Here is a 13,683-nt window from a genome sequence, read left to right as displayed (position 1 = left end):
TGGAGATTTGTGAGGTAATCGTTTATCATCTCAGTGAACTTTCTCAATCCTATTTATGATGTTGTTCTATTCTAGAAACAATTTCATGTGAGACTTGTATCTTTCTTTCGATTCAGTTGTAATACTTTAGAGGCTTGTGCACGTGACAACCAGGTTTTTGGGATTTAGTTAAGTTGACTTGTTATTCGTATTATTACTTGTTATTAAACTTTCAATTATAGCTTATTTCCGCACTTCACTGTATTAGTTGGGTATTAGGCTGACTTGTCTTGGTGGGATAAGACGAGTGTCATCACATTCATTTTTGGGTCGTGACATAAATCAGTATATATATATATATATATATATGTTACTGATTTAGTATAAGTTAAGCGAAAATTATCAGCCTCAATGAATGGGGGTATGGGCTGTACTTTGGATTGATGTATGAACATGTAATTATTTTGAGTTTTATGGCTCATTTATGTAGTTTCTAAAAAAAAAAAAAAGGAAAAGTTATGCAAAATATTCATTCATAAATTTTATTTACCATGTTTTTAGCCCCATTTTCAGTAATTACTTAATATGGTCATTCGGCCTTACTGATTTCCAAAAAATAGTCACCCGCTTCTGGGTCGTCTTCTAAAGCAGTGTTCTTCATATTCTTCTTCGTTGTTCTTCATCATCTTCTTCTTTTGCTCCTTCTTTCTCCTCCTCATTCTTCTTCCACATTCTGCTTCACCAGTTTCGGTAACTTTTGACAAACTATATTGTATAGTCAATATATACTTTCTATGACTTTTAGCTATTTTTTATGTAAATAAAACAAGACTATTTGTTGTAAACTAATTACTTTATTGTATATATTTGAAATTGTCCCAAAAAAACTTGACTCTATATAAATAGCTGCTTTTATATTTTTATTCGTTACTGTCACGAAAATACTACAGGTACATTTAAAAAATTTAAACCGGCTCCTGTAAAACAGCAATTTTTTCCTTGTGTCAACCCAACCCCACAGCACCTCATTAGTCATTACCATCACTAGAAGAAATATCCCAACTATTACGAAATTTAACTCAAAACAGAATACATCTGCTATGTTCGATTACAAATTCAACAATTACGTTTTACATGTGAAGAGAAACACTAAAATTCCCAAAAGGAACGATACCCCATGAAACCTGAATAGTTCTACGTCAACAGTTATCATAAAGCTCGAAATGAGGAATAAACCAGATTAGCAATGCTTGTGCCTGCTAAAAAGAATGATAAAAAATCCAACCAAGAAGTAACAGCAACTGCATACAACATACCATGAAGACAATCGCATAGGAACCACAAAAAAAAAAACCACAAGTATGTAACATAATTATACCCTCAGGGAAATGAACCTAGAAACAATTACAAAACTGGAGATGAAGCACCTTAACCGACCCCAGCAAATCAATGCAAGATGCAAAATTAATGCATCTCTCTGGTCCTGAATAATAAAAATTTCCCCCTTTCTGCCTAACTACAAAAAAAATGCCTCTTCTAAAAGAATATTACAAAGGAGATATCAACACCTATGACACACAACAGAACAATTATTTTATCAAAGCCTCCACTTGTGTCCATGAGTGGTCAACAACTGCATGGTAAGTGACAAAAATACAAGGGCAACAACCCTAAACAAAAAGCAAAAGAACCCCAGATCATCTGCCTGCCCGTTTGTGTTAACACCAGTATATTGAACACCATCATATTAGTAGGGACCCATGGGTGGCATGCCAAATGGAGGCATGGGAGGCATTCCCATCCCACCCATTTGAGGGGGTGGCGCAGCAAAACCTCCTCCCATACCTGGCATTGGTGGGGCAGGCAAAGCCAATGGCAGCAGCTGCGCATACATATTCTGCAATCAACCAGTAAATATTATTAGCAAAGCGTTTGTTGGACATCAACAGATTGAAGAGACCGTCAATTTTGCCACAAGAAGGGTGTATGTACGTGTCAATTGTTAAAATTTAACAAAGATCCATGCAACTTCAGTAATAAATTCCAGGTCAATATAAGGAAATAAATGCATCTAGTTGAAACCGTGGTTAGGTTCGCTATGTACGTACCTGCTGCTTCATCACATCCTTCTCTTCATTCTCTCTGGCTTTTGCTTCACTTTGAGCTTCAATCTTATCTTTTATTAGCTCATCAACCTTGCCAGTGTATTCACGGATAAACTGAGAGAGAGAAAGCCAAGTTAAACAGTGACTGCTGATGGCAGTATGGAATAAGACTATTAAGAAGCATCCTGATGGACGAAACCAAAAATGACATGATTAAAAGAGAAGTAAAACAGCGAAGAAATGATGAAAAAACATGAGCAAAGAGCTGTAAGCCATATACACAAATAAAAAAGGTTAATGCAAAGTTATCTTAATTTTATGAAATTTCATAGAGCAACAGAAAAATGCAAAAAAAAAAAAGAAGTATCTTGTCCCAGATAGGCAAATCTTCAAACAGCAGCAGACTCTCAACATTGAGGGTGTACTGGATTAAGATTTTTCTGCTATGGTCTAACAGTTCATTTTGGAAAAAACATTCTTGCAAAAAACACAGATAGACCAAAATGGCCTCATCAGAACCTTGCGGAGAAATTTTGCTTTAAAAAACATAGCAAATATGACAAGGCAATATGAATTGCATATGGAAGAGACAACATGAGTGCTTTAACCACACTGCCTAAACAGGAAAAAAAGACTTCGTGAGAAGCTGGACTATAACAATAAAAGGTTCACCATAAATAGGTCTACCAGAGGAAAGGACACAACAAATCCAACAGACAAGGGTGTCTTTTTTATTACTTCATCCCATTTATGTGGCACCCTTTCCTTTTAGTCCATCCCAAAAAGAATGTCACCTTACTATAATTAGAAACAATTTAACTTTAAATACCCCTTTACCCTTAAGTGAAATGATTCTCAACCACACAAATATCTAACAATTGTTTTAGACCACAAGTTCCAAAAGTCTTCCTTTTTTTCTTAAACACCATGTCAAGTCAAATGGTGCCACATTAAATGGGATGGAGGGAGTAGCAGATACGCAAAAGCGCACACATACAGAATCAGGGTGGAGGTTCAGATAGTTAGTTACCTGTAACAGGTAAGGGAATGCAAAGTCAATCATATTATTCATCCAGGCAAGCTCAAGGGCAACATCTGGCCGAATCAAATCATAACAAACAAACAGGCATGATGTGAAGCATTCTTTCTTTCCCTGCAAAAACAAGCATCAACGGTTAGGAGCTCAATTCCATTTCCCCCTAAAGCTTTAACAACGATAAAAAGTAAAAAATCAAATAAAGGTTAAAAGTAAGACTTCAGAAAATTCTAGATGTCACTACATTAGAAGTTCACTAGCATTTAACAATGCACAGATAAACGGGGCAATCCACCTCGGACTTGGTCAGACCAACAAATATCATTTCCAGTCAAATTATTTTGTAGCCTCCTTACAACTCCCATCCATAAAACAAATTGTGCATATAGTAACAAAAAACTTTCAGTTGTATCTGTCAATGCTTTAAAGTGTACAAACTCTTTTTCTTTTTTTTCTTGGGTATGTTGCATTTAATCTTAGGGAGTGTGGGTGTTCTCTGACACCCACAAATACTCAGAAAACCAAGACAGCCCATTCCTACTCGCATGTCACAATAATTTAATTATGAAGCCGACATATGACGGAGCAAGTATTAACTTATTTTCTGCAATCACTGAGTTTACCTCTTTAAGAGCTTGTAAAAAGGAAGAAACATAGATGATTCTTAAAATTAAAGCCATATACCTGTTCGATGAAGTAAACAAGCAACTCCTCTGCAAGTTCGCGATCTCCAGATTGTGAGGCTGTCTCCATAGCATCTTTGTAGAGATTATCTTTCTTTGACAAAGCAATAGATTGCTTCCACCTACCAGCTTTCTTATAGATAGAAGCAGCAACACGCCTCATCTCAAGAAGCTCATGCTTCTCTATCTGCTCGGAAAACAAGAAAAGTGGAAATAGTTATGAGACATATTATAAACACAGAGAGATAACTTTTAGAAGAACTAGCCTCCACCTTCTGAGCAAGGCCTATCTGATCGAAGTTATCATGCAACTCAATTGATTCACGTAGTCTATCATAGTCTTCTTCCTCAACATAAATTTCGTTAAGTGCCTCATTCACCGCAGAAACATTGTTGCTCTGAACAGCAATCATGTACGGCTTGACTAGGCGAAGGTGACCAGCCTGATGTCAGTCCAACAAAGAAACCAAATGGTTTAGAAAGAAGAATATATATCACAAAATATAATCCAAACAATTCCTCAAGCCAAGAGGTTTGATAATAAGTAAAGACCTTTCTCATTATGTCCACAACGCGTGTGTGATCTACTCTAAGTGCAAGAACATTTAGAAGGTCATTAATGAGATCAGGATGCTCTTGCAAATAAAAGTGGACGGCCTTGTAATAAAGCTCCACATTAGCAACTTTGACAACAATGTCTTTGAACTGCATATGATCCCAGGCATCTGGAGAATGATTCATAACAGTGGTGGCAGCATTATCAAATTCATCATATTGGATGTACAAATATGTGAGTTCCTTCCAGTGTTGCTGCTCATCGCAGGCACGAATAAGCTTGGGAATGTTGAGTCTGATGGAGAATAATTTAATGTGCTCCATGAGCTTCTCGTGACGATATCTGGCATATAAGACACCAAGTTCTGTGAAGATACCCATATGTGCACGCTCCAAACCCAACCCACTCTCCATAAGAGAGATTAATTCATTAAAACATCCTCTATTTTGGTAATATTCACTAACTTCCTCCAAGTCATCCACCTACAAAAGTAAAAAGAGATGATACAAATCAAGAGTAGTCCAGAAGATCAACTTAGATGCAAATGAAGACAATAGAAGTACCAACAATATCTGCTCAATAATAACTCGTAAAACACAGAGTTAGGTACCTGCACTATAATGTTAAGCCCACAAATTTGAGCCAAACGGAACTCCTCAGCATCGACACAAGCAAAGCAGACGTCTTTCCATGTCTTCGCACTATTTGCCTTGCGTGCTGCATCAACAGCACCTTGAAATTGATTTAACTTCACAAGTGTGCTGGCCAACTTGGCCCAGTTAGAAATGAAAGCAAATATGATCTTTGCAGCCTCATATAAGCCTTCATCAAACAACTTGTCACCAACATTAGGTAGATTAGCAACATTGGGCATGAGAATAAACTCTTCAATGTCACCCAATCGATCAATTTTAGCATATGCATAAATGAGTTCACTGTCAACTTTGGGCTCCTTTGTCTTCTGCCTTACCATCAGGAGATACTTCACCAGGTCATGGTAAACATCTGCATCCTCTGCAGCACGAATTACATCCAAAAAGTGGGTGGCATCATCTGCACGAATAAACGACTCAATAGCATCACTCACTAATCCTTCTCTTAGTTGAGCTTTAGCCACCTGACTCCAAACAGCATCTTCTTCAACTCGGAACGCAAACTCCACGGCCCGGTTAATATCACGAATGTTGTCAAGCAGAACATTAACAGCCTGGACATTCAAGTTGAACTTCTTGAAGATTGCAAAAGCTTCTTCATAAAGTTGCGCTTCGACAGCAACCTCCCCTACTGCAGGTCCATCAAAATTATCAAGTCTATTGATATAGTCCATTACTCTGGATGGATCAGCTTTGATGGCTGTCAGGATAAGCAAATTCTGCAGATTAAAGTTCCCACTGAATGCAGAATTCTGGAGCACAATCTTTTCAAGAAGTTCAATCAGTTCATGGGGAAGATCAGCAGTCATGAAAGCTTTAACAGCTGCAGAAACTTGCTCAGGGCTCTTGCTTTCAGGCAGAGCAGTGGAAACAACTTGATCAATAAGCTGCCTTCTAAACTCATTTTCAGGGTTAAGAACTTTCTCCCAAATATCACCATCCATCCTCTCAACCACATACCTGAAAACAATTATAACATGACAGTTTACTCCACTGATAGACATCTGATGAACTAGTTATTATCGCAAACCTAGTGAATAACTAACCTTGCTTGAAGTTTGAACAAAGAGTTCTTGTTTGTCACATTAATAAGTTCATCATCACATTGACCTCTCCTATATGCAACAACAGCAAGGGTAGGATCACACTTTTCACAATATTTACCAACAACGCGTGAGTCATAGTATGGATTGGTTGTGAGGAAGTGCTCTGGGTTGTTATTGCTATCTATGATGATCTTTCCCAGAGCATTGTGTACATGCACATCTTGACTTCCTTCACTTACAAGATGCTCCAAAAACTGTGTCAGCAAGCGGAGTCGATTCCTGAGAACCAATTGGGTTAAAGGCTTAACACACTAAAAGTTGGTAACAAACACTTTTGAAGCAACTCTACAAGGATAAACAAAGACCTTTTTTCACATTCTTCCACTAGGGGCTCAACTGGAAGCAGAGAACGCACAGACAGGATCAATCCCTTAATAAAATCCTCGGGACACTCATCATCTAAAAGCTGCCCTACGACTAAAGGTGCATTTCCTGGATTGACCTGTTCCATAGAAGATAAAAGGCTTGTCATTTCCCACTTGCAAATACTTCCATAAAACAAGTATTACACAGAAACCATACAAACCTTTTGGACATAACCTTCAATATACCGTAGCATATTGTTGGTATAGAGGTAGTGTGTGAGGTCAGGAACAAAACCAAAGCGGTCACAAACATTAATTAGAGGCCGAGCATCGGGAAGTTTGGCTTCCATTAAGAAGTTCTTCGTCTTTTCCGCATCATAGAAGTTTGATTCTCTTGTGACACGCTCAACCTCCTTGATTTGACCAGTTCTGGCAGCTGACTCGATATATTTAAAGTGGATATCAGGATCCTCACTGCACGAGACCCAAAAAAGATTAATTAACAATTAAAATTAGCCCGCCAAAATGGCAAAAAGTGTCTCCTCTAGTATGTACCTGGAACTCAAATATGATCCCAGGAAGAAATATAACCCCTCATAGGACTTAAATTGCTCAAAAATCTTTATGCAAGCATCAACACCCAACTGCTCACAGTACTCTTTTGCAACCTGCAAAACTCATAATCAGCCAAGATGCCATTACTGTGGAGTATTCACAAGAAATGCCTCTGCTTGAGTTTATGCATACTTTATAGGTGCAGGTACATGATAAATTCCAGAAGAAAATCTCTTCAGCAATATGACAACATAACCAGTACCTGAACAATTATTTGAAGGTTTCCTTTGATATTGATAGCAAGGAGGTCCTTCATGCACTCAAGTGCCCATTCACGTGAAAGGGTCCCAAAAAACTCAACCAAGGCCTAAGAGGAACAGCATCAATCAGGTTAAGTCGAACAAACTCCTATAGAAAAGGAATATACTATCTATGAATATTCCAACCTGAGGCTCAATTGCATGTGTATTAACAATGACACGCTTGATATCAGGCAGTTCGGAATAGTGCTGCAGAAACAAAACATGATTATTCTGACTTAGCAGAGGTTTCTCAAGGAAAGTTAAGGCAGAAATGCTGATAATGATTCAACCTGCAGAGCCCGCACGTAAAGACCAGCTTTCTCACAAAGTTGAGCAATCCGAGGTCGATCATAATGACTGAACATTCCATTTGCTAATATAGCATCAGCAACATTCGGGAAAGTCACGAGGTTGATTTCCAAGACCTGTAAAGAAGAGATAAGTTACAATTCAGAAGCAGAATGTACTAACAGACAAAGTTCCCTAATGAAAAAAGTAAAGAAACCTTGGTCTGCAGAAAGCCATGCTCTGGAAGGTTAGGCTTCAGAACATCCAATAAAAATGCTGTTGCCTCACGGATCATATTCCTCTATTAACAAAAGCAGAAAGAAAGAGAGTATGTTGTCAGCTATGCACTGCATCCCATAGAAAAACATAGCAAACATTGTAAAGCGCTTAAGAAAAGGATAAAATTGTAATAATTGTAAGTCGATTAACCTGCAGAAATAGATCGGTGATAGTGTTGTAATCAACAGGACAACCACCCTCCATTTGGGACATCATGAGCGCAAAGTTAACAGCTCCCTGCATAAACAGAGCAATTGTTCAACTTCATCGAAACTAGCACTGAGTCAGATTTACAAGTGCTCATTTTCTCTTCATCACAGACAAGGCAACTTTCCAAATTGAGTACAATATCTTGAAATGACATCATTAAATACACAATTCTAGTTGCACTTTTATCCTCAAAAAAGAAAACACAAGTTGAGCAGTACCATATGGTCAAAAATATTAACATTCAAATATCACGGAGTAAATCCCGTACAATCTACTAAATGAAGCTAGCAGACAAGGATGGGAAATAGAAAACATTATGACTTGAGTAACTATTCACATCATACCTGAGGATCAGATCGAAGAATTGTTTGAAGAAGGAACAAATAGTCAGGTGTATATCCAACCTGTACTAACCAAAAAATCATTTTTAATATCCAACCCAGAATTAATTTATACTAGAGAGGGTTGAACCATCTTAGATATTGCTAGCTCAGACAAGCCAAAAAAGAAGAAAACAGAACTAATCAAAAAACAGAAAGAGGGGGAAAAGACAATAAAAAGTAGTCAGCCAGACGAACACAAATGGAAATCACTTGCCTGCTTGGAATATATCAGAATCTTGTCAAACTCCCTGCGTTCAGCAAAAGCAGCAACAACTTTCGGAGTCGCTCTTGCTTTGATATATATCTTTAGGGCAAGGTCATTATCAACAGTCTACAAAAGAATTATGACTGCAATCAATAACAAGAACAATAGACTACTTGCAAAAACAAAATCAAATAAAGTGATGAGCAATGAAAATAATGAATTTCAACTTCAAAATTTGACCTTCACAAGATCCCCAAGTTCCTCACTGCACTCCAGCTTATCCTCAGCCAACCAGTTCTCCAACAGGTTTTTCTTGTTCTGGTTGACAACAAGGCGCGACAGTTCCAATGATTCAAAAGCATTTAGCTTTCCTTTCGTTAAAAGTGTCCCAAAGTACTGCAATAAGGGAGGTGTTTGCCCTGCTTGAACAGGAACACTCTGCAAAGAAGACCAAATTACAAAACTAAATAAATTAATATATGTATCACCTTTTGCAGAATAACAAATGAATTCCAGAAACTCTTCTGAGACCAGTAAGGCAATGAAATCCTGCGAAAAAAAACATAATTTTCATATCATAACCAATACCTGAAATTTGGCAACAGTGTCAGGCGTACGGAGTATGCCTTGAGGTGATTCCGCTGCAAGCTCTGCAGCTTCTTTGTACTTTGTCTGGGAAAACAACTCTTGGAACCGCTGGACAACCTGAGGACATATAACAGTGATACACTAAGATCATTGTAGAGAAAAGACATCCTCAGATTATCAACATGCTGAATCAATAAGATCAAAAACTTTTGATAAGACTGCTAACTGCTGATGATATCTACGACAAGCAATATTCATTTTACTATATTGTTCTCAGAGAAGGAACCGATGATAGGATAGCAAAAATCATGGTGCACCATATAATGGGTAAAGATCCGGTAGATTTCCAATAGAAGTTGACAATATGATATCAACTTACTAAATTCTCAGCCCCAGGAAGGTTTCCTCTTTTGGCAAGATTGACAGCAAGCTCCAGATTATTCAACTGGAATATTATGTGTACAAAGTTTATGGTTAGGTTAAATAAAATGCTAATGATACAATATAATAATAGAATAAAATGAAAATTGACGTACTTGGCCACTGACAAAAGGTACTAGAGTTGCTTCATTAACTGTGGCAAGCAAAATTTGGCCTCGCCTGTTGATGGCATAGAAACCACCAATAGATGAAGCTTCTGCTGTCAGAAAAATAGGATCTGGGCTGATCCTATTTCTGTACACTGCAGTAGCTGTTTCGAGGTCATAGACAAAGAGAAGCCCAAGCTTTGTGATGACATAAATTAAACTGTATTTATGAGATATCTGCCAGAATAACAAAGAGCCGTGTTATAAGAAACTGAATTCATAAAATGCAGAAAGACAAATAAAGTGACAACAGCTCCACACAGGGAAGGCAAGAGATACCTGCATGGCAACTGGGAAATCGTCAGCAAAATCTGGAGGAAAGAAGAGATCTGCCTGTTTCTTCGTAAAAGACGGTTTCCCTGCAAACATTTAACATATTAAGAGAACTGATGACAACCATATGAGGCAGATTTGCCCCACAATTTTACTAAATAACTTCACAATTGAACTACAGGTTGTAGTAATAAGAGAGCAGTGTTCTGACCTGGCTGGGCTCCAAGCTCAATGACATGCAACTTTGATGTGACTTGTCCAGCATTGGAGGACTTCGTGGCAAAGGAAATGAGTATGGAATCCCTTTCATTTCCAGGAACCTGAATAAAGCAAGAAACAGTCAGGCAGGAAAACATAAAATCAACAATGGCTGAACACATTAAAAGAAGAATTATGGAGGATCTTTCTCACCCTGAATGAGGCAAATGCTGCAGCATGTGCCTCGAGAGCTTGACTGCGTTGCTGATCCACTGAAAATAATTGCATGTTTCCTTTGACCAGTTGAGGCCTCTATTAACAGAAGTCACAGAAGAATAGTCAAAAAAGGAAGTACACGTCCCTTCTATATTCAATAAATATGAGAATCTTAACAAATACAAACATGTTTCTCCCAGATTTTTAAAAATCCCACTCTTTTGAGCTCAAAATTTTTAATCAATATCATCAAACATCCAAGTAGCAAAAAGTAATTGCAGTATACTGGCATTTTGATGCAACTAACCACTATCATAGCATGTTACACAATCCAAATACAAAAAAAAAAAACATGCAAAAGCAAGTTACAATGATGAGGTGTAGACGGAGCAATCACAGAGACTAAAAAATCAGACAATTTAGAAAAGCTGGCAAGCCCTACACAAACGTCTTAGTGTCTGCATCCCCGATGACAGTTAAAAGGCTGATTGGGAAGTTAAGTAGGTCTGCTTTCAGGAATAAGACATCAAGATTAAGTTTTCCACTAACATGTAAGCATTACACACCTCTGGTGAACCTGGGGCAATACCAATTAAAACCAACCATTTCTCAGAAGGATCACATCGGTAGTTGATTATTTGGTTGTTGGCTAAATTGGCTGTTCTATCAAACATCTTTACAGGCTCAGAATCCCCTGCACAAAGATAAGAGGGAATTATTAAGGACACAACCATCCACCATTTTCAAAATGTGTAAAACAAATCATTACGAACAGAAAAAAGAGCTTCACCAGGAAAACAGGACCCAAAAAAATGTTGTAATGTGAAAAGAGGAGAAAGTGCCTTACCTTCAATTGGCCAATGATAGACTGACGTTTGTGTAACAAGACCTAACATCTTCGGTGTAATCCATTTCCAGAAAACAACCTGTAGTACACATTAGGTCGTTATATGGCAGAACTCATCACATGATTGATGACCATGGGCAGTAAATAATGCATAAACCAAATCAAGTAAATACGTAAAGCAAGCACCTGCTCAGGCATCTGATATGATTTTATTTTCTGTTTTGCCTCAATATTGAAAATCTGCAAGTGATCTTGACTGGTTCCAGGAACTTGAGCTTCAAGAGATAAGAGAGGATTGCATCATGCCATCATCAAGAAACAGAGGAAGAGTAGTCTTCCCATTTTTCAAAAAAGAACAACGTGAGGAAGGGCAGTTTTTCAAGCTTAAAAAAAAACTAACCCATTTAAAACAGATTTCTCCTGCATATACTCCATCTCTTAAATTAACAAATTGTTTGATTGAAATAATAATCTATAATTCGTGCAAGAAAACAAATAGAAGGGTTGGCTTGGCTTAGCCAAACTACAAAGTGCTGGTTCTAATTAGAATTCCAAACACATACACCAGGATGTCAGTGGGAAGAGGGATTCTGTAAACAATATAACAGCTGACATGTAGCAGCAACACTGATAAGTTCCACTATTGTAGAAAATATAATGAAGATCCAACTAGAAACTACACGTTCCAGATAAGCTAAGAAATGCATCAAGTTAAAAAAACTCGGGTGAAATAAGGTGCTGTGAGAAAAAGGAACTAAAATGTATGGCGCAACTTCTTCAATTTACAACTTCCTCTGTAAAATTAAGAGTGGTCACCATTTAGGTTCTTATGTTTCACTCACTCCAATCAAAAAGTGTGTCATCCACACAAGGAGGAGATCACGACACACAGCAAAGTCAAACCTAATCAACCTCCTTGATCTATGCCATAATTATTACATAGCTTGCTAAAAGCTTCACATGTGCACTTTGCACTATTATGATTATTGCTGTCCCCTTTTTTTCTAGTTTCAAAATTCTTTTGTTATCCCTATTTACTTCTTTCTAGTCTCAAAGTTCCTTAGCACATCAAGATAATGATGAAGAGAGACTTTTCTTTTGCTCAAAGGTGAATTATCCAACAAACGATGAAGTCGGTAATTACAAATTACCTGCAGTTCAGGTGTTCCTATCAAACCCGTTCAGAAGTCAGTAACTTTGAACCAGTACAAAAACCATCCATGAGAATCTAACACTTGTCAAAGATTACATACCTTTTAGAGCCAAAATTCTAGAATTAGGATTCATAAGAGCAGAATCAGCCGTAATTGGACGCCTCAAAGGTTGCATTGGCATGTTCATATCAATAATCACCACACTATTCTGAGGCGACGTCTCCCTTACACATATATACTTATCCGATTCCATGGTAACATTGGTGAATGTGATGAACTGCGGGTTCACCCCTATACTTTGCAACTACAAGAGCCATAAACATAATTTGAAATTCAATGCCAAAAGCAAAAACAATATCAAATCATAGATCTGGCAATAGAACTACATATGAAAGATCTAACTAAGAGTCCATACATGCTAAGCTACCAATACAAAAATACTAATAGAGTCAAAAAGTACATATGAAGGCTGAATTACTCATGGAAATAGAGTGAAATTAATTTACCGTAAGGGTCTCTTTCATGGTGATCGGAGCATTGGCAGCCGCCATGATGGCGAGATCAAAGATAATGGATCAGAGCTCCGGATCTATGAGAAATTGCAAACAGCAAGGGCGGATGAAATGGGCGATTTGGTGCGAAGCCCAACCGCCAGAGATCGATCTCAAACGAAGAAGAATCCTCGGAGTCTCCCAGAGACGAAAGGAAGTGGGAGAAAGAGATCCAGACAGAGAGGGGGGAAGGACAGGGTTCTTCTGAAGAGAGAGGACTGATGCTTGAAATGAATTTTGTAAGCAGTAAGTACTGGGTATGTCTAATTAATATTTTTTACAGTAATAATTAAGATTAATATTAATATTAATATACTGGCGAGGAGAGTATATATATATATAATAATAATAACAAAAAATGGGAGCATAGGCGAAATATGGAATTTTTGGATTAGAGAAAACCAAATTGGGCAAGTCCTTTGAGTTGTAAACAGGTTGTTTCTCTCAGATCCGAACAAATGAAAAGTTAGGGTTGTTTGGTTGGGATATTAGTAAAAATAATCCATGCATTAGTTTTGTATATTAATAGTATTTTATTTGGTATATTTTTTCATGCTATGTATAATTAATGCACTATATTGTATATTGACGAGTATATTACTTATATTTTGAATTTCTAAGTAT

The 13,683-nt window shown here is 37.5% G+C and overlaps 1 protein-coding gene across 1 annotated transcript; it reads right to left on the bottom strand.

Moving 5' to 3' along the window:
- Positions 1–1,304: 1,304 nt before the first annotated feature.
- LOC125875211 (clathrin heavy chain 1) lies at positions 1,305–13,281 on the bottom strand. The gene is made up of 30 exons (XM_049556311.1): positions 13,015–13,281; positions 12,608–12,812; positions 11,541–11,629; positions 11,355–11,433; positions 11,074–11,201; positions 10,505–10,603; positions 10,305–10,413; positions 10,100–10,179; positions 9,770–9,997; positions 9,613–9,678; positions 9,234–9,350; positions 8,886–9,083; positions 8,655–8,771; positions 8,402–8,461; positions 7,998–8,084; positions 7,786–7,869; positions 7,571–7,705; positions 7,425–7,487; positions 7,241–7,345; positions 6,979–7,091; positions 6,645–6,897; positions 6,424–6,560; positions 6,059–6,337; positions 4,970–5,972; positions 4,356–4,841; positions 4,076–4,246; positions 3,805–3,990; positions 3,115–3,237; positions 2,088–2,198; positions 1,305–1,876 (listed from the first exon to the last, which is right to left on the bottom strand). Exons 1-30 carry the CDS (start codon positions 13,057–13,059, stop codon positions 1,727–1,729), a joined length of 5,106 nt encoding a protein of 1,701 aa, XP_049412268.1. The 5' UTR covers positions 13,060–13,281; the 3' UTR covers positions 1,305–1,726.
- Between the last annotated feature and the right edge of the window lie 402 nt (positions 13,282–13,683).

Source organism: Solanum stenotomum, chromosome 8, assembly GCF_019186545.1.
Source record: "Solanum stenotomum isolate F172 chromosome 8, ASM1918654v1, whole genome shotgun sequence".
Classification (NCBI taxonomy): Eukaryota; Viridiplantae; Streptophyta; class Magnoliopsida; order Solanales; family Solanaceae; genus Solanum; species Solanum stenotomum.
The sequence above is the reverse complement of the archived record's forward strand: the minus strand, read 5'-3'. Positions and strand labels throughout refer to the sequence as shown.

What these genes read in the sequence shown, in the direction of transcription:
- LOC125875211 (XM_049556311.1), bottom strand. Translation starts at nt 13,059, where the DNA reads ATGGCGGCTGCCAATGCTCCGATCACCATGAAAGAGACCCTTACG. An exon ending in CATATCAGATGCCTGAGCAG is followed by an intron (nt 11,434 to 11,540) that starts GTGCTTGCTTTA and finishes TGTGTACTACAG; the next exon opens with GTTGTTTTCTGGAAATGGAT. An exon ending in AACTTGGGGATCTTGTGAAG is followed by an intron (nt 8,772 to 8,885) that starts GTCAAATTTTGA and finishes ATTCTTTTGTAG; the next exon opens with ACTGTTGATAATGACCTTGC.